The sequence below is a fragment of the Manduca sexta genome, chromosome 15 (assembly GCF_014839805.1).
Source record: "Manduca sexta isolate Smith_Timp_Sample1 chromosome 15, JHU_Msex_v1.0, whole genome shotgun sequence".
Classification (NCBI taxonomy): Eukaryota; Metazoa; Arthropoda; class Insecta; order Lepidoptera; family Sphingidae; genus Manduca; species Manduca sexta.
This window is the reverse complement of record NC_051129.1, coordinates 6857452-6881466: the sequence shown is the minus strand read 5'-3', so window position 1 is coordinate 6881466 and position 24015 is coordinate 6857452. Positions and strand designations below refer to the sequence as shown.

The window sequence follows — 24015 nt, the reverse complement described above, 5'->3', positions numbered from 1 at the left end:
AATTTACCTCCATTGCCTTGTTCGTCATAGATTTCTTCTTCGGCAACTCCGCACCAGCCTTCAGCTACCCAATGTTCTACGCATTGCCTAATATCTTCAGATACCTAAGAAATTCAAGATTTTTAGGGCATTGTTTACAGCAGAAATACTTAGTTTTATCGCAATTGCATATAATAATTAATTAGTATTTGCAATAAACAAAAGAAATATAGGATGATATTAGTCCACTCTATTTTTGTGAAACGGTCCATTTATGTGCCGGTACAATCAAACTATAAAATTGTGTATTTCTTATTCAATATCAAGAAAGTTATTGTGTACCAGATACCTTCGATTGCAATTTCAGATTACTTCAACATTTATTGTATACAAACGACATACTCACAGAAGTAATAATAGGTACTTCCAAGTTCTAAGTGTGCTTAGCTCGAGGTATGTCGCTTCGAAACTTTTGTTACATATCTACTCCTCGGCATAGTATTGCGCACAATTATTATCCAATATTTAAAGGAAATAGAATAAGATAGTTGTATAAATAATAACATTATTGACAATTCGACAAACTGCAAACAGAATTATTAGTGTTTAAAGTATACGAATCTCTTAATATTACATAAGTGCAGTTATATATAATTATATGTTTTAGTGGCTGTAATAAGCATTAGTTCTCAAAATTTATCAATTTACAGATTGTGTTACTACGTGCCTTAGGTAAGCATGATTTGTAGTTTAATTGATAAATGCTTCTTACGACCATTATGACATTTATTTAAAAATGGTTTGACTCAATCTTTTCTAAATTTTGACGTGCATCTACGCTAATCTATATTTATTTATTTATTTATCTATAGGTTTATAAAACAATTGATCCTGATTAAAGATGCAATGTAGTTGGTATCGATTTTAGAATGTGAAAAGTAATTCCTTGTGAATATTTAGTTGTATTCGCAAGTACAATTATTTTTGATTTTTCATAAACAAAATTTTATTCATATTAACAGACACGACGTTATTATTTCACTTACTAAAAAACTTAACATTGACTGATAGACAGATATCATAAAAAGTGGCTCTGAAATTTTGTTATAAATGGAATTTTGGACATGAAAAAGACATTTTTGGAGACGCGACAGTAAAGGTAGCTACCGTGACCCCTGTAGCTACAAAACTTTATCTTAGGAGACTGTCCATCATTTTAAAGACATTGAGATTTGCTTTCACAGACTGAGAAATTTAAAGTCATCTAGAAAATTGGCAATTTGTGCTGAAACTTTGTTGATGCCAATTAAGCTTGTTGCTTATTAGGGTGTTGTATCGATTTTAAATATTTCAAAACTTTTGTATTTAGTTAATTGATTTTTTTTAAATAATAGAAATGTATTTATGTATGGACAAAACAATTATTGAATGTATTAAAAATTCACAAGGATTCGTTACTAATTACCGTCGGTACAAATATTGAATCTTATGACTAACATAATATTTTTTATTTGTGATTTTTTCTTGTATTAGTATAACATGAAATTAGTATTATAATTCTATGCCAAAGTACTCGCGTAGTACGTAGAACAAGCAAGGAAATTATTTATGCATTATGTGAATCAACAGTTGCAAGTTTATATTCAAATTGCAATACATATCGTTATGGAGAAGCCTTCATACCTACAATGTTTTAAAATCAATAAAAACTGTTAATAATTATCTACAGTTATATAGTTATCTATCTATATACTTTATCTATCGAGCCACGTTGGGTCAATGTAGTCGATAATGGGCCCAGCCCTGTAATGTAAAGATGGACGCACGCCCCTTTATTATGATAATTGCACGTGCGGCGTCGCGTCGGCGATATTGCGTGACGGATTTCAAACTACTTTTGCATATTCTATCTACGGGATGCACCGAAGAGTAAATGACAGTAAAATACCTACTGGCTATCCATGCTTTTTGAGGTTAAATGTGGGGAAAAATATCGCGGTAAAACAATTGAGGCTTGTCAGCTCAATTTGTCACGTGGCCTCTGGGGAATGTGCTGAGATTATGAAAATTTGTATAAACTTAGGTAATTTACTTTTCATTTTTGATTTTGACATTAAACCAAAAATATATACGCTTGTCCATATATTAAATTTGTCAGGAGCTTCAGTTTTAATTTTACTTGTAAGAAGTACAGAAGTTTAATTATCGATTTATATGTCCTTCTGATTTCCTATAATGAAAGCATAAACCTATTTCCCACAAAACAATAGGGGACCGGCCTATGCTCGATTTTGTACATTATTCTATATGTAATGGCTTTAAATACGAAAAAGAAGCACTTCTGCGAAAACAGCATAAAAATTGGTTAAAAAATGAGCGAGTAATTCATATTTAAAATATTGTAATGTGCAGAAGTGGGCGCGATGTGGGGATATCGCTTCATCTCTTTCTTTCGCACGCGTCGTAATTCCCGATGACGTCACATGTGGATATTTTGTCTCTTTCTGTTTCTTGTTAATTACCCCTTCCACCAAAATTCAAATGCTTATAACTTGTTGATTTTTCACTGGATTTTAATAATTTCTTTGGTGTTATAATTTATATTATGTAAATATTTGATAATTGTTAAGAACAAAAATGAGTCCGGTACCCTATTAACGCAGATGAGTCTTGAATTGAATTACGTTTCATTGTAAATGACACGTAATCATTGACCGCATTTTACTGTGTGACCTATTTATTAACCTGGGAGAGAGTCGTTTATATAATACAGCTAATTAATTATAATACGCGTAATTCATGATTAAAACACTCATTTCACTTATACAAATAATTATTGGTTAGATGTATTAAACCTGAGCACGTACAAAATACAAACTGAAATCTAAGGGCCTTAGATATATAATATTGCCCAAGAGGCAAAGTAACTGAAATTGTAAATGATATACCAGTTAACAGACAAAGTGACAATGAAAGGTGTTATTGTTAGTAATTACAAAATTGCCTCGAGGCATCGGGCAAAAAAATTGGCGATATATATTATACATCTTGATTAAATTACTAACAATACAATGAAGGTCTTAGTTGTCAAGGTAATAAAATATTCGATTACAGTAACGGACCCAAAAAATAGCCCAATTAAAATCAATGGATCATCCAATATATAAATTTTTCTTGTATTAGCTTTACAGGATGGCTAAGAAGTACATACCTACACACACACACACATATATATATATAGCAGTGGCGAAGCGTCCATACAACCCGATGCCTGCCGGCTTCCCTTTTAGGTTTATTATGGTTGGCTTAGTTTTTGTTTTCTGTAAAATTGGCCTCGATATGTTATCTAAGGCCATATTTGATTGGGTCGGGTTACCTTTTGAAAATTTTCACCCTTCGCCACTGATATATAGATATATAGATACCTACGACAACTATTTCTGTTTAATCTGTGAGCACATTGATGGTTGTTAGTATTCGCTTCTGGGTTCTTTTACGTAACATTTTAACAAGGTAAGGTTTTTTCGAAGTATAATAGTTACTAAAATTTTAAAATTAGATTAAATCGTGGCCAGCAGGCGTATATGGGTAATATACGTAGTTCTCTAAGCACAAACTGGAAGTTATTTTAGTTTTCCATGTACCTATATCCTAAATCATTTTAATTTTGAATAGCTTACTGGGTTATTTACATCTTAATCTATTTAAAGTAAATGTCACAAGCTCTGTACTCCGTAGACTAATGAGTATTCACAGAAAAATCGATTTAGTAATATATATTATTTGTAGTAACCGCAGTTTTTTTTATAATTATAAAAATGAACAAAGACTAGTTTATAATCCAGACATATACTTTACTTACCATTTTATCGATCTGTGTGAAAACGACGCTGAAGTACGGCACATTATTCGTTCTGAAATATTAAGTTTGCGTCATCTTGCGAAATTTACTTGAGCAAACATAAAGAAGTCTTGCGGACAACAAAAGTTTGACCTTTTTCATGGATATCACATAGAGTTATGTTGTGTTTCATAGAACATTTTGTGTATTTCACTTCGAAGTTATTACTGTGAGCCTCTTTTAATGCTTGAATTTTGATCTAGCAATAATCTGCGATGATTTTTCCCCGTGGTTCAGTAAAACGTGATCATCTCGTGCCTCAAACAGTTATTATTTATCTACCAAATCATTATCATAATATTATCAGTAACTACGTGTTTGAACGCAAATTTAGTCTGAACCTAAAAACTAGAGCATGTCAAAACAAATCTATCTACGTGCTATCGTAGTGCAGTTGGATTTAATAAATTACTGTTAACAACGTTAGGGCGTTGGTTTACTACTCACGTTTCAAACAGCGGATGATAGTATGTGAGTCCCTGCTGCAGATCAATTTGCACAAGCGTGATCAAGTTGACGAGATCTTCGCCCCGTTCCGATTCAGTGTCTTGAGCACAAAGAGCTTCGTACCACTCCGATGTACCTTTACGTAGGGCGCCCACTATTTCACTCCTGTCGTATATCGTGGATTGTTACATAACAGTTTTATTTCTATAGAATCAATAAAGAAAAAAAACTTGTCCTAGGGCTATAAGTATCCACATATGGAAATGTTATGGTAATAAAATATGCTCACTGAATTAAAAAAAAAATGTGTAGTGACATAGCATAATAATTTGTATTTATTTGACAACATTATAAAAATAATTCGAATGAATATTCCGTCAGTGATTTTTTTCGGAAACACGTGGTGGGCTATGATTGAAACACTTCAGTTTAGTAAAATCTTGTGAACAAATAGCAAAAGGAAAGAACTATAAACTTACATCTTTTGAAACGGTTTGGTAAACTTTATAATATTTGCAAAACGAATCTTTAAAATAAAACTGCCATTAGAATCTGTCGATTTGAAAGATAATGAAATATCTTTTACACATAAAACGTTATATTTTAAACAAAGAGCAAATGCCGAAATGTTAAACAAGAACAATAAATGTTTTGGCGAGACAATTCGACAGAAATTAATATCAGATTTCAAATGAATGTTTAATCCAATAAAATTTTAAAGGGCCCTGTATTTGGAAAATCATTATACTTGCCTGATTTCTTTGTTGAATGGACAGCAGCGCCAAAATGCTTTCATTTGAGATAGTTGGCTCAAACAACGTAATAAATATTCCAACCTGTAAATAAAATTATCCTCGAAACATTGAACATTTAACTTATTGAATATGTTTGACGAATAATAAATCATTCTGTAAACAATTTGTATTAAAAATAAAAAGAAAACCATTTTGTTTCAACCAGGGTTTTAATGATTATTTACATTTGTTTTCTTTGTGTTAGTTTCTAAAACCAGATAATTAAGTATAAGAGTCTCTACGTAATTGATTTTGTTTATTAAAGCTAGTGTTTTCAATCCAGCCACTAGGGATACCTTTGAGCATATACACTGAGCCGGTTGTGGTGAAGTGGTAACAACCATTCCTTTGAGTTACTTAAAATCCTAGCACTAGAGTGGCCATTGCCTAGCCTTATTCTGACCACAAAGCCTCTCTGTGAAATTGAGGCCATTTTGAAATCTAACAGCGATGGCTAGCTATGAAACAAGCACTCAAATCTGTATCCGTAAGAACTACCGATTTAAAGATTTTTTTTTATTAAGAATACAGTTTATAGTCCGTATATGTATATTTTCTCCAGTTTTAGAGACATACTATTACATTAAGTCATCGGTTGTTATTTATTTAAATATTCGAAATTTTTGTTTGTTTATGTGAATTGATATATTAAAAAAATCTACTTAACATTAAGTGCGATGATAATTAGTAAAGATTCATTATTATTGAAAATAATTGTTTTTCAACAAATGTAAGTGATTTTGCGACAGGTAGACAAGTATATTATTAGCTATGAATTATTTTATTTGTAGCAGTAATTATTATTGTACGGTGCTATACTTAAATATTTTGATGATAACTTATTCTTGAAATATGAAGGATAAAAAAGTTATGTTTAAGTAAAAACAACAAACGGCAACCATTGGGATAAACCTATGTTTCGTATACCAAAAAAGTTTGGATGTAACAAGTCTCTGATATTAGCAACTAGCTTTTGCCCGCGGCTCCGCCCGCGTTATAAAGTTTTTCAGGTTAAAGTTTTCCGTTATAAAAGTAGTAGTTTCCCGGGAGCCTATGTTCTTCCCAGGGTCTAACACTGTCTCCATACCAAATTTCATCTTAATACGTTGGGTAGTTTTTGAGTTTAACACGTTCAGGCAGATTGATGCAGCGGGGGGCTTTGTTTTATAATATATTTTTTAGAACTTTTTAAGAGGAACAATCCCGTCATACATCATTGTTGCATAACTTTAACCGTTTACGCAGCGCACGCAACGGAAGCTCTCAAAACTAATAAATTGTTCCCGTTTTGCAACATGTTTCATTACTGCTCCGTTCCTATTGGTCATAGCGTGCTGATATTTAACTTAGAGCACTCCACAAACAAAGAGCTATTTAACACAAAAAGATTTTTTCAGTTCGAATCGGTAGTTCCTGAGATTAGCCATTACTGCTCCGCTCCCATTGGGTATAGCGTGATGATATATAGCCTATAGCACTCCACGAACAAAGGGCTATCCAACGCAAAAAGAATTTTTCAGTTTGGACCGGTAGTTCCTGAGATTAGCCATTACTGCTGCGCTCCTATTGGTTATAGCGTGATGATATATAGCCTATAGCACTCCACGAACAAAGGGCTATCCAACGCAAAAAGATTTTTTCAGTGTGGACCGGTAGTTCCTGAGATTAGCCATTACTGCTCCGCTCCTATTGGGTATAGCGTGATGATATATAGCCTATAGCACTCCACGAACAAAGGGCTATCCAACACAAAAATATTTTTTCAATTTGGACCGGTAGTTCCTGAGATTAGCGCGTTCAAACAAACAAACAAACAAACTCTTCAGCTTTATATAATAGTATATAGATAATAAACTTTGTAAAAATAAATTATTGTTGCTTAATATAAGCTCTTTTCTCAAAGACAAGCATTTTTAGATTACTTTATTTTGATCAATTATCATATAACTATCTTTTTCATAGTCTATAATTTGTTTAATAAATTAATTTCCGCAGCACATTAATAAGACAAAGTTATGATACTAATTGGTTCTGCAAATTAAATGTAAATTACATTATCGAGCTTTCGCAGTGGACAGATAAACTAGATATCATTACGTTAATTGAATCTGTCCAATAGTGTTGCTACTGATCTCGTCAATTGCTAATGAGTCTGACAGCGAACATGTTGGGATTTCATTTAGGTACACTATAGTGCAGCGTGTTAAATTATTTTGTTCGTCATGAGTCGATGTTCCAGTACAGTGGTTTTCTGGCATAGCAGGTGACTACTGCACTTGATGATTAGTATAGTACCATTCAGATAGAATAATGAATGACGTGAGAATGTTATACCTCGCCAGTATACATAGTCACGCTGGCCTGCACAGTCCGAATCAAGTAGAGGCTAATCGCAAAACATGAAACGCTGACGTAGGTCCCTATCCCTGGTTTTACACTTTAATATAGAACACACGATGTAAGTGTCATATAGAAGTGATTATATAGGAGGTTTTTAACAGTAGCAGGTTTGCGTCCATAAACATCCGCAAAAGTAAAAAAAATATCGATGCGAGATCGGCGTTTAATTTATCTTTTGGTAAACGTAAATAAATCAATATTAAATGGAATGAAATTAGGAGTATATACTTGTTAAGACTGAGGCGATGTAGAACAGGATAGAGGTCCCTGTGCAGGCGTAGTTGGTGGAGCGCGCGTTCGACCAGCTCGCCAAAACAGTCGGCCAGCCAGCGCTCCTCGTCACGGGAGACGGTGGCGCCGCACTCTGCGCCCGCGCCTGCGTCAATCTCGCTCGAGCACCACGCCCTTTCCAACTCGGTCAGCAGTTTGTACATGTACCTAAATATTATAAGTAACTATGCAAACGCTATTAACTACGCTGAACTGTGTATTCCGAAAATTTTAAGCTTATTAGACTGCATTTTAGGCAGTCATAAACAGCCCAAATAAAAGCTAAAAAGCGTATAGGTTATTACAACTAACACAAATTATGTATTTTCTTTTTTAGTTTAGAAGCGTTGTCTCAATATCTCAATTATTTTATTTTAGAACATTAATTTCAAATTGTCATTGAATTTTCAGAATAACACTTCCGTTTCGTAGGTAAACAGCACAAATAAACATAGTGCTAGCAGCACTATTATACCTATAGATTCGGCAAAGAATGAACACAAACCACGAGCGTCAAAGAAATATAAAATCGTAAAATACGTTCTAGATCTTATTTTTACTTTGGGTCAACCGGGGCGTCACTGTTGAGCCTGCAAGCTGCAGCGAAGCGTGCAATAGCAGCCTGTAGCGCGCTAAGGTCGCCCTGTATGGCGTGTTGGTGCAGCAGGGTCTGGGCTGCACCGCAGAGTTCTCCTTCAAAGGCGGCGCTGGCTTCACCTTCTGCACCCGTTGCATTCGCCGCCGTCTCCACTTCATGCGCCAATAATACGCCAAAAAGCCTCTCGTGTTGACGAACCTGGTTTAAAAAATCATAAAGAATATACTACCTACATTATTTTGTATCACCTATAGGACAATAAAGAAGAATAAACGTACTGGGTTATCGGCGATGTAGAAATCCATATAGGTTACGTTTAAATTTGAATGTAAAATATCAGATGTGGGTCAATCATTGTCTATTAATGAAGAATGAAATAATAAAAAAAGAGGCAAAAATGAATACCGCAGTTGGAGACACATTTAAAGTTAAACATTTTATAGCATTAAGCTGGCTGATACATGTAAATACTTGTACTGTATTAAGTGTGGAATATTTGAGTACGGCATGATCTAGAAATATCTACGTAGTTCGAAAATTTCTCGTAACTCTCGGAGCGGATCTAAATGTGCTAGAAAGTTGGGAATGCTTCTACATATTTGTGGAATATTCCACGACGTTCCTTCGGACATATGTCTGGGTAGACGAGTGAGGCAGTTTTTGTGTGACTGTGCCTATAGCTACAATGAAAGAGAAAAAAATAGCAAGGTAGTGAATCCAGAGCATTTTGTACTACATAGTTATTAAAGAAGTGATATGCCATATATACAAATATGCCGGACTATGTATGTATATTACTCGTTTCGTATTTCAAATAAAGTGTCATTATTTTCTGGATATAGGTTATGTTTAATCTATCGCGAACCTGTAGCTCGTAACTATGCAGTGAATATTCATGTCCCAGTCAAGATAGTATTTTGCAGTCGAGGTTTCATTTTAATTTTATTACTCTTTTTACGTTTCATCCGCCGGTGTTCTGTTTCTTTGCTCGTAATATGATAGAACGTCATTTCTTTGTAATATGGCACTTGTCTCCCAACTATCACTATTATTGTCGGCGTCTGTTTTCTGATATCGTGTCAGATTCGCATGAACTCCTTTCGAAATAGACTACTTAAAATACGATTTAAAAATTAAAACTAGAATATGATAATATCCAATTGAACATAATAAGTATGTTAATTGTAAAACCACCCTCTAAGTTAGTCGAGTGCGGGTCTTAAGCCGCATGAGAAAATGTACGCCGATCATTAATCTCTAACCATTTGGAAAAGGTGATACCAAAGAACAGCCTAAAACGCTGAATAATGAAATTGGGATGTCAAAATTTTTGAAGCGAAAAAAGCCAGTTCCACTGAATCACACAGAAAAAGCACCTATGACGAATGAATTGGATTTATCGTGTAATCGCAATTTCGCTTTACTCGCTCGCTCACTTGATTACGCTGGGCCAAAAGAGATTCACTCGCTGAATACACTGAATACGTTACTGAGATACTGGGAAATTCTTTATCGTGATATTCGATGTAAATGTATTCAATGTTTGTTCCGTAGCTACTCGAACTGTCCCCTCGGTATGCATACTTTAAGTTATTAGCGTTTAAGCGCCGATAATCTGGTGCTTTATAAAGATGGTTTTGTTCATTTTTTATGTTGATCTTTATAAATGTAATACTGAAGATGCTACCGTATTTTTTTTCAGAATTTGTATTTTATTATGAAAAGTTGATAAATATCTTTATAATGCATTTCAACATTACGTTGTCTAAATTCTCGTTGCGAATTCGTCAAGCGGGTGGACTGTCGGTTTTTCTCAAATAATCTGTGCCTTCTGCAAATAGCTAATACGATTCATTTTCTTCACATTAGTTTCACAATCACGCTATCTTGGAATGTTTAATTTATATACACGGAATCCATTAGGTGCAAGTTTTGTTTTTAAATTTTGTTTGTAGGTCTGAGCGAAAATTTGCAGCCGTAGCTTATGTAATGACGTTATGGTATACGAAGTTAATTATAAAGTGGCACTGGTGTATAAATCTATATCGGTTATGGGCTGTTGAACTAATAAAAGGGGCGATATGATCCAAAATAACAACACGGGCGACGGAGCGTGCGCGAGTAGCGGCTCGTCCCCGCGATAACGTACAGTAGATATACCGCCGGGCGCCGCCGGCGAGCCGCGGTGGGTACAAAGGCTACACACTACGTGTATTGACGTACCGACTAGGTAATGGTTCTTGTTCGTTGCAAAAAGCCAATAAATTATTTTATGTACGGTGCACTGGCTTTGAAGATTACAGATGCTCTGTTATGTTGTAATACAATATAGTAAAATCCATTATGTGCCTTATTGCCCAATAAGTCGTTATTGCAGGAACAGTATTATCTATCATAGATTTCGCGTACGTCAATTACTGAGTATTGAACAGGTTATAAAAACGCATGGAAAAATGCCTGTGGTTTTTATATTCAACTATCTGACTATAGCTTTCACCGATAAACTAGTAGAGCGAGCGAAACAAACAGCTCTTCGTAGTGGTGGCAATGGGAAATTTGTAACTTTATGTTAGGTAAAAGTAAAAAAATTGTGAGTTTTATAAGAATTTTGAATTTATTCCCATTATAGGTGTTGCTCAGGACTGTGCCCGTGTGAAATGCCTTTCCTGCTACAAAAGTCCCTCAATCGCCAATGTCGTCATTTAAAACAGATTAAGAATTTCAATTATTTCCCATGGGAGCAAATTATTGGAATAAACAGTAACTTTCGATTTAATCTAGTTCATTTCATCCAAAATTGTTTAGTTTTTGATGCGCTTACAAAAAATTTCACATTTTTTTTAATATTAATAAGTAACACAGATCATCTCTATAGTGACAATTCAATGTGTTCAATGGGCAGCGAGTAGATATATGGTTGTTGTCAATGGATATAGTAGCAAAAGTTTTATCCAAATATATACGTTAAATTCCACAATTCCAGATATCAACACTCTCCAAAAACAGGCAGTAATCCATAAGTCTATAATATTGAGCAATGTTAGAGGAAAATTTTCGTACACGGTCAACAATAGGGAGACTAAACCACCATTTTCCGGGCGTTTCAGGGCGGGTGGTTATTCCGAGTAAAAAGATCCAAACAGAAAAAAAACTTTGAAATTAAGTGTAAGATAAGAAGAGAAGTAAAATTAGATGACTGACTCAAAACACAATATGAAAATCCTTATAAATACTAACTTATGTATAATCAATATATATTAATAAATACGAATATTCGTTATGTATATTTTATTCGTTATAAACAAGCATTCAAAATACATCAAAACCAATATACTATTATCATAAACCGTCTACGCAATGTGTCATATTTTGACAAGACTTCATGATTTATTACTTCTATGACTATACTCGGTCTAGCCTGTAATTGCTTTAATGAAAAAAACGGGCTACCCAGAATTTATTACCTGTTGCCAGTTGTCATCGTCATGTCGGCCTGCCTCCCTGGCAGACAGCCACAGGCGCAGACGGATGCGACCCTGCACCGATGATCGCTGAGAACGGGCTTCCAGCTTATACCAGGCTTCTACACCAGTTGAAGGAATCTCACGCAGTGGGATGTTAACGCAACCTAATTAAAATATTAGATATGGAATTGCAATTCGACAACCATTTAAACATAAGAATTGCAATTTGACAACAAAACATATAATATATATAAAATATTTTTACGAGACGTCATCTGATAGAGCATAATATGCTTGTCAATTAACAGTTTTTACGCTTCCATTGATTTACTTTGTTCTTTAATGAAGCGACATAATGGGGCGCTTTACCCAGAAAGGGAAATCAATTACCTTTGGGGCATATAAAAGCTATGAACGAGCGCAACATAACTTTCGTGTATAAGCGAAGAATTAATATCTACAATATCGCGTGCACGATCTTTGCTTAAAGCCTTCATTTCGTTAACTTTGCAATTTTTAACAAAATTAAATTAGAGTCATGGAATTGGTAGTAATAGGGTTGTCTCCTATTTTTTATTATTAATTCATTCAAATATAAACGGCATCCTGCCATTGTAGAAGCTCTCTTCGATTCGAAATTTATAATGCTTAAAGAAAAAAACATCATATTTTTAAAATATGTTATTTTTACTTTTGTTGTTTAATATTTTTTTTATAATATAATGTGGATATTGTTTCATTCATTTCATAATGAATATGCTACTAAATTGTTGATTCCGTGCATCATCACCTAAAGAACACATCATTTCAATTTGCAAACAATACTTTAGAAAGGATAATTAAATAAGAAACATTTTGGCATGTAAAAAGTGTCAGGTCCACTTATAATTTATTTTATGAATAAATTATTCGTAAATCTTTTCATATTTCTTTCCGTAGCTCGTACGCTGTAAATGTATAGAACGAATGAAGCGTTTCAAGGTTGGCGAGAAATTTAAGCTATTTTTTTTCTTGCAAAAATTCACATTACATACGGAGCTGTTATTCAGGTAAAGAATTTTTCGTGGACAGATCCGCAAGTAAATTTATGGTATAAAAATAAATGTTGCTGTAACATGATTTGTCAAGGATTAGAAATTGATTAAATCCTCCAAAGCGGATACGTGTCGGTCTCCCGTAAACACTACGTAAACTTTTTCTTGGCAAAGTTCTGTAATGCTACAACTACACGTAAACAACACTACCTAAAATTTAGAACAACAAAGCGTCGTACTCTATTTTGAAAAATTAAAATACTAAACATAGTGCCGCGCCTAATTTAATCCAGGTAATTACTATCTTCACAGTCCAAATAGGCTATCACATTTTTGTTAATAATAATTATTTAAGTATTTATTTTTAAAGAATACTTAGGTACTAATAGAAATTGTAAACTAAATCTGTTTAGTAAGATTGTGGAACAAATCCCTAGTACGGTCTGGTATCTAGAGTTCAAAGAATTTTAATTTTGAAATATTTCTCCTTTATACTGCAAGTGAATAGTGCTTGGATAGTGAGATCGTTTTAATACCAATATTTATTTATAAATATTTTAAAGTGTTGTACATTGTAATATATTATTTGTAACGATTTTTGTATCCATGCTACAATGTAACAACTACTGTTTTTCCAAATAAAGAAATAAATAAATAAATAAACTTTTATGGCTCTGTTTTGTGACTGATATAGATAATATAAATTATAAATCATGCTGGTAGATGTGTATACTTGAGCATATCTATATATGTTATAAGTATATTCATTCACATTACATAATATATTAGTTAAATTTTTAAGGCGGACTAAAAATATACTTATTTTTAAAACGACACATCCATCAATAAAAAATCCTATTAACAATAAGGAACCTAACTTGTATTTGCTTCAATAAAAAAGATATTTTTTTATTCATATGTTAAAACTAAATAAAATATTTGATTTCTATAACATTATAATGTACTTTAAAACAATATACCTAATATTTGAATATTCTTTATTACCTATACTTTTTAAATGCATTGACACGGGTGCGTTAAAACTAGCATTTCGACATGTTTCGGAGACTCTACAAACAAACGGATGAACTACCTCAATAATCATTATGATATATAGTATAATATACAAATAGCGCTTATTCATTCAAGTGCGCTGTGAGTTTTGGACCTTTATACACCACTCATCCGGCTCCTATCGGAGTTCGCATGCCAATAACTTCCATTTAGAATGGATTAATACTTATACCAGTCACCAGCTACATAAATACTTGTGTAGGATCTCTTCCCTCATTCTTGTTACTACTAATTTTAGTCAAAACTTTGCATTTTATCCCATTTTACAAAAAGGGTTTCTAAATGTGAATACTCTGTACCAGGATTTTGGATAGGTATGAATTATTTTGCTATGTTTGAAAGAAAATTCCTAATACAAGGTACAAAATCGTCGGTCAATTAATATGTTGATGTTTTAGAAGAACCCAGCTTACTAGGTTTTAATTCGAATTCGAGTGAAAGATTCCTTAATATGTCATTTAAATAAATGTATTAAAACTAGTGGAACTCAATAAATAAATCTCTTGATGCAATACCAAGAAGACCAATAAAATAGTATCCAAATTATTACCTATTTAATCTATCAACACAGCTAAATAAGACGCGAGAAAAAGTTTCCAATTTATAGACTAAAGCTGTGTGACGTAAATTATTACGATTATGAGTTGAAACGATTTTCCTCAATTAAAGTCTGTATTTTATGAATTCATATTAATCAATTGTAGCCTATTACGCAAAAACTAGTTAGCAATAACTGGAACGAGAGAGTACGCGCGTCATGACGTAGTATGAGGGTGGTGAAGTAATTCGTTTGCCCTAGTATAAAGAATGAAACAATCTCATTTTGTATACAAAGGCAGCGTGACGTCAATGTGCGTAATTTCGAGATTGTACTCGTCCAACACGATGATATTGTGTTATCAGATTATAGAGTCCTATAAACAGTTTTAATGTGTTTGTGCGACACAAGTCTGCTGAATAAAGTCTGGTACATGAGACTAAACAGAAATTTGGCACAAAGTACTCCAGCCTTGTTTGTCTGTTGTCGACTCCATGTTGTCCCTTTCCCGTATAAAATGCAAGCACTTGGCTTCTTTGCATAAGAAATTTATTGCGTAATCTGGCTGTTTATTCACATTAGCCGTGCCTAGAACAGAATGACTGTTTTAATTAAACCGACAAACACACCGTATTCACGTTTATTGCCAATTTATCAACGAACCTAAAAACGAAGGAAACATTCCAATGTCTCTTTATTGCGTCTGCGGCTTAATTTGCTTTAGCAGTAGCTCATAAGATTAGGTTCATAATGTTGAGAATTAGATTCTAAATTCCCACATAGAATGATAATCTTTTTCTAGAAGTTAATTCATAATGTATTTAGTGTTAGTTTTTTTTACAACACATCCAGATTTATTTATATGTAAGATGCATGATAATATATTTCCAGAACCGAAGCATCTCTGAGTATTTATCAAATCAATGTAGGTACTATATGTATAACAAAGTATTTTTTTTAATAAAAAAATAAAATATGTATAACTAATTCCTTCACGATATTTTTTGAGAAACCTAAATTTTGGTCTGGTTATTCCAAAACTTTTAAATAAAGAATAATAGCTTATATTTATTATATAAGTAGTATATTCTTATACCAATTTTGATCATTTTCTCAACATGTATTGTTCTATTATATACAACAGGCATAGTTTCTCTTTTGTAGTCAGCTATGGGAAATGTCTATTAACTGGCGTAATTAATGAAAACATGATTGAAGCTGGCATTATTACGGTACAATATCTAATTAATTATCAAGAATCTCGCCCTTTATTGTAATTATAATTACGAAGAAAGTCTCGCTTTAATGGAAAATTATACCTGTCGACAGTGAAGAGTACTTTGTAACTAAAATAGATAGCTAGGGAATAGTGAGCGAATAAATCATCTTGCAGATGTTCCCGAGAATTTTTTGAGATGCGAATTAATCTCAAACACTCCACTTATTAATTTTGAGATGATGAAAATACTGCTTATTGAAAAGTCATAAATAGGAAAACAATGCCGTTAGTTTAAAAATAGCACTGTAGTAGACCGAGTAATTACTTTTATTATAAAGTAACTTTCAAATATTTAAGAACACGAATAAGTTCTGCAAAACAAACTTGATATAATTTTGTTTCTTATTTTTTTATAATTTATAAAGAAGGATCACAAAAAAAATATACATCAATAACTGAATCCTACAAATATTCGAAACAAACAGTTCAGGTTTAAATTCATCATGGTTGAAACCAAGCACAATGTAACACATATATTGTATGGTAGTAATACCGGGTCGTCGGCATGCACGTGCGCGTATCAGTTCCCCGGAGAGCACTTCCCCAGCCGTTTGCCGTCGACAACAAAACAACGACACTGTTGCTTTTATTTGTGTACTCATTTATTTTCCAATAAAAGGCATAAAATGTTAGAGATATGCATAGAGGTCATATTAGTTCCCCTTTCAACTTTACTGTAATGTTAGTTTCTCTCAATATACAATGTTTTATACAACTACATAGGTCTATTGTTATTATTGATTATTCCTTTTGTTCTTTTTATTTCAGAATGAATGCTAGTGTTTTATAGTCAAGAATTTGTTAAGATGAATAAAAAAAAATCACGTCGAATTGATAACGTCCACCTTTTTTTGAAGTCGGTTAAAAAAATTCAAAATTTGCAGAAAAACGACAACTAGAAAACTGTCTCTGAGCCAATAATAACATATAATAAAATTTAATATCATTTCGTAATAAAAAAAATGTTACTTATGTAAGAAAAGGTAGCAAAACTCACCAAGAAAGTCATCCTGGCTGCCTTGCCTTGCACTCTGGCAGACTTGCTTGAAAAATCTGCCAAGACCGCGTACTCCGCGCACCTCATTAAGGCGGGACACCGCGTCCAGCACTGAGCTCTCATCATCGTGGTCCCAGATGTCTAGGTGCAGAACATCCGATGATATGTCGTCGATATCACTGTACAACGAATAAAATAATATTTATATTTCTATCAAAACAGTCAAAAGCATGCTTTTGAATTTGAATCATGATGTTACTGAGAGACTTTTAAAAGTTGAGGCTTAAATGATTGCGACTTTCACATAAATACATACATATACACACACTCATACTTACACTTACACACACGCATACACATTCCTAGGCTCCTGCTTTTGCACATCGTCCACTATAATTTTTTCAACAGAGTTTTTAGTTTTAAATTTCTGAGAGTTTTATGTTAGAATTTTTATTGTTTTTGTTTTCCTTTTTATTTTATTTAAATGTATGTACTACAATTTAGATGGTATATGGTTTGTCCTATTAAACTTTGTTTTTGATGTCCACGATACAGGCATAGCCGAGAGTGGACATCGTTGCTAATTGGTATAAGTTGTGGAACTTTTTGGAAAATAAATTTATTTCTTATTTCTTATTTCTACCATAGACTGGCAAGAGAACAAGTGGGCCTGTTCTTAGGTGAATTCCAAAGCCAAAAAATCACCGCAATGCCAGAGTCCGCAAAAAAAAGGATAAAGGTTAGAAAAGAAAGTTGAGTTTGTGCTCCAGACAGTATTTCTACTCTGGTCAAGCCAAACTATTCAAACTACAGATGTAACTGTCTCGAACGTAGCTTTGACGCAATGGCTAAATTATTAGTAGGAGGGAGATGAAGTGCTCCCAGAGGATCTAAAATTTGTAATACAAGCTCGTGTTTTGTAACTACCTATATCAAAAAAGAATGGCAGAGATTGATGAATTTGAACACGAAAATGCTTTTGCAGAACACAATACTACTACGCTACACAAAACATTTCGAATCAATCAATTTGGTTAACACGTCAGTAGAATATTTACAACTGAGTACTATATGATATATCTGGTTTTGATTGAAACTATATAGTATCAACAATTAGCATTTTCGACGCAGGATAATTAATTAATTAAATCATATAACGAATCCATATTATCATGCAGACAGCAAGATTAAATTATTGTCGGACAATATTTAATGTTAATAATGTTTTGTTAAGCGCTGTTAACAATAACATACAATTATAGAGATGCGTGTATTAGACGCTTAATATTATTTAACCCGAATAACAGTACTTATAGTTAAATGAGTTTCTTTTTCACTAAGGTGTCCGCGTCATAATTCGTCCTGTTAGATCGGGGTAGTAGCACTGTCTCACTCAAGCTTAGCTATTGCGTTTCATTCGGTTAGGGACATTTAGAGACGGTGGGAATCAATTAAATCAACATAATATGACCCGTTTACTTATTTGCTGGTCTTCGCAATAAAATTATAAAAAACTTTTTCAACAAATATTAGTTATTTGTAACTTCAATCATACTTAAACTTCGTCAGGGGAAAATTTACAGAAATCAGGCGTTTTAGAAATGTATAAGGAAAACTAAATCCACATTGATTTGGAAATAGTTTTACCGCACATTACCCATCGAAACTCGATTATTTTCCAAGTACACTTACAACTTAAATGTTTCGTTCCACTTGGGTGAGAGGGTGTGTTGGCGGACGCTGGTGGCCCGTATGTACCGGGCCGGCAGTCTGCCGAGGCTGTCTCGCTGTTGTCGACCATCACGACGTTTAAAACTCAGGCGAAAACCGTGCTTGCGACCTTCGTCCTCTGAAGCCCGCGGAGAGGCTGGTAGAGATGCCGGCTGTATGCCCAGCATGCAGTAGGGATCGCTAAAGCCTACAGGAATGAGAGGTAAAGTAAAATATTAATAATTAAATTACTATGTGGTATGAGCCACATTACAGCATAAAATATTTTGATTTTTCCTTTTAGAAAATCATATTAGTCTGTAAGAGGAGGTGAGGTAATCTCATTCATATTTAATATATCGTATATGTATCCCAAAACAGAATAATGGAGGTATATATATCCATTTTATCTTAAACTCCACTGATATTTGTATGTATTCACGGTTATTATATAATTGTATTATACTATACTGTTTTGGTCATGGTTAATAAATTGTTAGGTAGAGTTCAGAAACTAAAGACATGGCATTCCAATGCTATTGGTTTCAAAGCTTTGTACGTTGCTCCTACAACTTCTAGAAACGTAATTAAACACCAGTTCAACTTTCATAAACAGTTGCCAGGGTTGTTCAAATAAAGTTTCGTACGAATAGAAATTTGATTTCAACTTTCGCCAAGTTGCATTTCTGTTTGGAATGCGTTGGGCAATGAATACGTATGAAGCATACAAAATGCAACAAAAATATTTATAGTTTTCACTTACAGCTTACTGTGTTGTAGATGTCTTATCTTATACTTTGCATACATGCATGTATGTATAGTAAAGTGTACAGGAACTAACCGTAGTGGTGTCACCTAGATACATAATAATATCGGGTTTCATAGAAAGTATAAAAAACATGTTATATTCGTGATAAATACTAACTGTAAAAAATTAAGTGAATTCATATGACTGACACTCCAATTATGTATTAAGGACTGGATGTAAATCTTCGAAAGTTAAGTACATACATATCAAAATGCTCTGTGATTGTCTATAATAGCAAGCCAGGGCGTTTCGATTATTATATACGGATTTCTAAACAGAACCGTGGTTTGTTACGCACGCCCGTGGTGAACGTGAGCGTGTATAAAATTATGCAGGGACACAAATATTATAGGGGATGTAAAAGAAATAAGAAATGAAAGAAATTGTATGCACGTAGGCACCGACGGAGCTAAAGAAGCGATTGAATAGCGCAGTTCAGTTCATGTGGCAGTGTTAATATGGAACGAGAATGTATTATATGTCATAATTCTCATTTCAACTCCTAAGTGTTAGTTTTCGCAATACATGTAAATTGCGCGGTTGCAAATTGCAAGTGAAGAAGTGTTTATCTAAAGCTGTTCGTTGTGCCCTCCTACTTCACCCGCAAGACTCAATCTACATATTTTAAATTAAAGCTTCTCTCTATATTATCAACAAACAACACTTAATATCAATAGAAGCCTAAAACAATTAATTAGTACGCATAGTTTAAGGAGTAGGTTACTGAATAATAATAATGTTGATATGAACATGTAAAAGTGTTGTCCGATGCGATAGCATATCCTGCCACTCACTACTATCAGGTAATTTATTAAAACAGAGTGTTGATATTCTATAGTATTCAGGTATATACGTCGCGCATTCTCTCTGTAATATTTTTATTTTGCGTACATGTAACATGAACTGCTTTTCCCCGAAACCATTTTCATTATGCTGGAGGAAAAATGCATAGTAAAATTGTTATTTAATTTAAAAATGTATTACAGTTGGCCTTAAGGCTTCATTACGATTGGAGAGATAGTTAAAATTTAAGTACTTAAACTTAATTGAGGAGTATATTGAAGTCAATTTTAACTGTAGGGTGTAGGTACCTAAAAGGTTGTTACGAATTACTTTATTACTCTACGAAAAGAAAATTCAGCATAAAATAGTGTATTTTACATTACATTTCTTAAAGGTAATAAAAAATATATTTTTTTTGTTTCTTTATATGGAAAAAAATGTATAGATAATCAAATACATTATAAAATTGCCTGTTTTATAAAAAATGCTTATCATAATTTAATATATTTTTATGGCGCATCCATCTGATATATCTACCCGGTCAGCGGTCTGTATTCAGTAATATAAAACAAGAAAAAAGTACGTCAACTGCTCATACCAGTGCTCAAAGCGGTGACAACAAATACGATTTGGGACATGTAAAAGCGCGTATTTGAGAGCCACGATCGAGTTCTATCTATGAAAGGACGGTTTATTTTCACCGCCACAAGCTGGACATTACGGAAGATTTTTGTTTGTACAAGAACATCCGTATCTTTCGACATCAGATATTAATTTTGAGATGTAACCATGTTTGACCGCTCATGCGAATATTAAACTCCCTCATGCTGACGGCCACTGCTTATCTGATTTGCATCGAGATTCTAGAGTATATATCGCGCATGTGTTATGTTATGTACAACTAGCTTTTCTCCCATTCCGTATTCACGACGGATTAGTAATAAGCTCTTTGAACATTTCTGATGAAACCTCCAGTGATGTCATATTTAGTTTAGGTATTAACGTCATCGTTTCAGTAGGAATTTCAGTTAAGTTCAGTCAAAACACAAATAGTTGAAAAAATTCAAAACTTGAAATCGCATCTACACGTTAAGTTTCATTGGATTATTTTTGTTTTTGTGAAGTAAAATAATTCATCGGTACAGAGGTACTTAAATTCCAATACAAGTATTTTTAGACTAAAACATGCCAACATTTTTATTTTTCGACCTGATAATTGTTGTGTTCAATAACTTGAATGTGTTCTACACCTTACAGTGAAGATGCTGTTAAAATATATAAATTTGTAAGCAAGCTAAAAAGGACATAAAATGCTTCCTTTACTGTTAAATTAGTTTTAGGATACAATGAGGCTGGCATAATCTTGTAGATTAAAAGCCTCTAAGCTTATTCATTAAATAAAGATTTAAAAAAAAAAATAAGTCCTGATAATTTTCTTGAACTCCAGTATTTAAAGTACCTACGCGGTTTGCTGTCACTATCAATGGGCGGTATGACTTTAAAGCTATATTTCTTATTCACAAATATGAATACCAAAGGGAAAACTCAACATTCAACTTAATAAGTAGGATCACAAGCAAACAGATTATATCTTTAACTTTAATTATGAATTTGGTCGAAAGATTCATAATACGCTCGGTTCTAAGACATACACCGCTGTTTCATGCAAACGAATATTGCAAAGTTTTTGAAATAAATGGTTAAGGTTATTGTATGTATAAAAACTTGGACTCTCTGGCGATGACCTTTGAACATTTACCAATCGACCTTCAGTTATACTTCTTCTGAGGGATTGACGTAACATGTGCCCTTTATTTTGGTAAGGAAATCTGAATTCAAATTCTTTTCCCCTTAACATGTAGATAGCTCTCGCGTGTCAGTGTTTAACCAATTAATTGCTTGGATGACGAGTTATCGGCTTGTATGCAACAATTGGCACACGTCTCACGAAATATTAAATGAGGAATACGTTTTTTTCAGGACATGCCTACTGCTCGATAAGACACGAAAATGCTTTAATTTTTATCATAATCATAAAAGCAATAGTAATAAATAAGTAATTTAGCTCGTGTGCAATTACTTTCTAATTATAGTTATCGTAAGTTGTCGTATGTTCATAATCTAAAAGTAAAATGACGACTGACCATTAGCATCCTTCGCTTCGAGTCCATCAGCTTCGATGACGGCACATCCGAGGACCACGGTGGGGGGCCGCTCGCTGCCAGCCGCGCGCACCGCACGCGCGTGCACCTCAGGCGATATCCTGAACGCTCGGCGCGCGTATTCTATCACCTCATCTTTAAAGGATGCGAATTGCCCGTCCGGTGCTGGAGCTCCGACTGCATTCTCGATACAATACAGCACCTAAACAAATTACAGTTTAAAGCAAGGCTCTACAATGTCTAAACGAAATTGCGTAATACGTGGAAACAAATGTAAAAAGAAAGAAAAATAATAATTAATATTATTTATAAATTGGTAAGCAAAAATATATTATAATAAATAATTATAAATGATATATTATAACTTATAAGTTATAACTATTCTTATATAAAGATGTGGCGGAAATGCGCGCGGGATGCTTGGATTAGCCACTTGATTAAACAAAGCTTTATGATATCATAAAAATTATAATCATGTTATTGCCACCGCCAATTTATAAATGGAGCAGCCGTATTTAGCGGATGATTTTTTTAAGACATTATCGGATTTTTCCCTCTATTGGAACTAGTCGACTCTATGTATTTTGATTCATAATATATCTCACTCTACGGAATATGCATAACTTATTACTCTTTCTTTAAATATGTTCCATATTTAATAAAAAACCGTAACTAAGCTGAGTTTATGTGGTTCCAATAATATGTCTTTCCTATAAATATGTATGAGTATAGATGATTTATTATTTAGTCATTCAGTAATTACTTTCTATTTTTATATATTTAAGTGGGAATACAAGATTAAGAATTTCAAGAATACTTCTTATATAATTTCAATTTCAGTTTCCATTATTATAATCTTTATTGAATAATACTGTGTTACGTATTATTACTTTAGGACATAATTTCAGTTCTCCTTATAAGACGTATAAAAGGATAAACTTATTATTTGCTGACTAATTATGGTCCCCTCACTATTTCACTTATGTTGACCTTGTTTAAGCACGTAAAGACCTTGGGCCTACGCCTGATTCCTTTCCTCAAAGAGTGCACCTGTGCATTGCGCACACACTTGTGCAGTACAATATCTTCTACGTACCTGGTTGATCTCCGTTGAGAATAGCTGCTGTAATTCGGCTTGGAAGGATTCATTAATTGAATCTGGTTTGTTAGACACCTAAGTATAAGAATTGTTTCCAAAAATCTATATAATATCTGGATATAACAATAAACTACAATCTTTTATAAATCCTAACTTTTAAAAAGTGCCATATTTACTTATTCTCTATAACTTTGTAAAGGGAATGATGGATGCGTTCCTAAACAGTAACTTTTACCTGAGGCTGATTCCTTGGGCAGTGATTAATCCTTGTATCTTCGATATTCCGATTTCTACGCTGAATTCGTCAAATAATAGCCCTCTGATACGTATAGCAAAATTGTATAATGTGTAATAGAATATACCGAACAATTGTGCAGACATTTTCTCCCATACATTTGGTTCATTCAAGCATTCCTTACCTGATTTAGGTATGAATGAAATGTATTTACTTTATAATAGATTTTTGTGGTACTTACTTATAAAGGATTATAATTTTAAACAACCTGTATATATAGCATTATTCGAAATTTGTTTTAATGTACCAATTATAATAATAATATCAACCTTGTATTATTTACTGCTGTGAACGGCCCTCTTCTACTATTGAGAGAGATTAGGATTTAGTCCACCACGCTGGGCTAGTGCGGATTTGTAGACTTCACACACCCTCCAATTTTT

The 24015-nt window shown here is 33.4% G+C and overlaps 1 protein-coding gene across 1 annotated transcript in view; it reads right to left on the bottom strand.

Annotated features, from left to right (window-relative positions):
- LOC115449483 (BAI1-associated protein 3) overlaps positions 1-24015 on the bottom strand; it is an 80712-nt gene that overhangs the window by 19197 nt on the left and 37500 nt on the right. Inside the window, exons 5-14 of the mRNA XM_030177323.2 lie at positions 22221-22440; positions 18468-18693; positions 16776-16954; positions 11854-12017; positions 8352-8587; positions 7750-7959; positions 5080-5163; positions 4328-4492; positions 3842-3893; positions 8-104 (exon numbers count right to left, since the gene is read on the bottom strand). Coding sequence (XP_030033183.1) covers positions 8-104; positions 3842-3893; positions 4328-4492; positions 5080-5163; positions 7750-7959; positions 8352-8587; positions 11854-12017; positions 16776-16954; positions 18468-18693; positions 22221-22440 — 1633 coding nt within the window. The remainder of the gene's footprint in view (positions 1-7; positions 105-3841; positions 3894-4327; positions 4493-5079; positions 5164-7749; positions 7960-8351; positions 8588-11853; positions 12018-16775; positions 16955-18467; positions 18694-22220; positions 22441-24015) is intronic.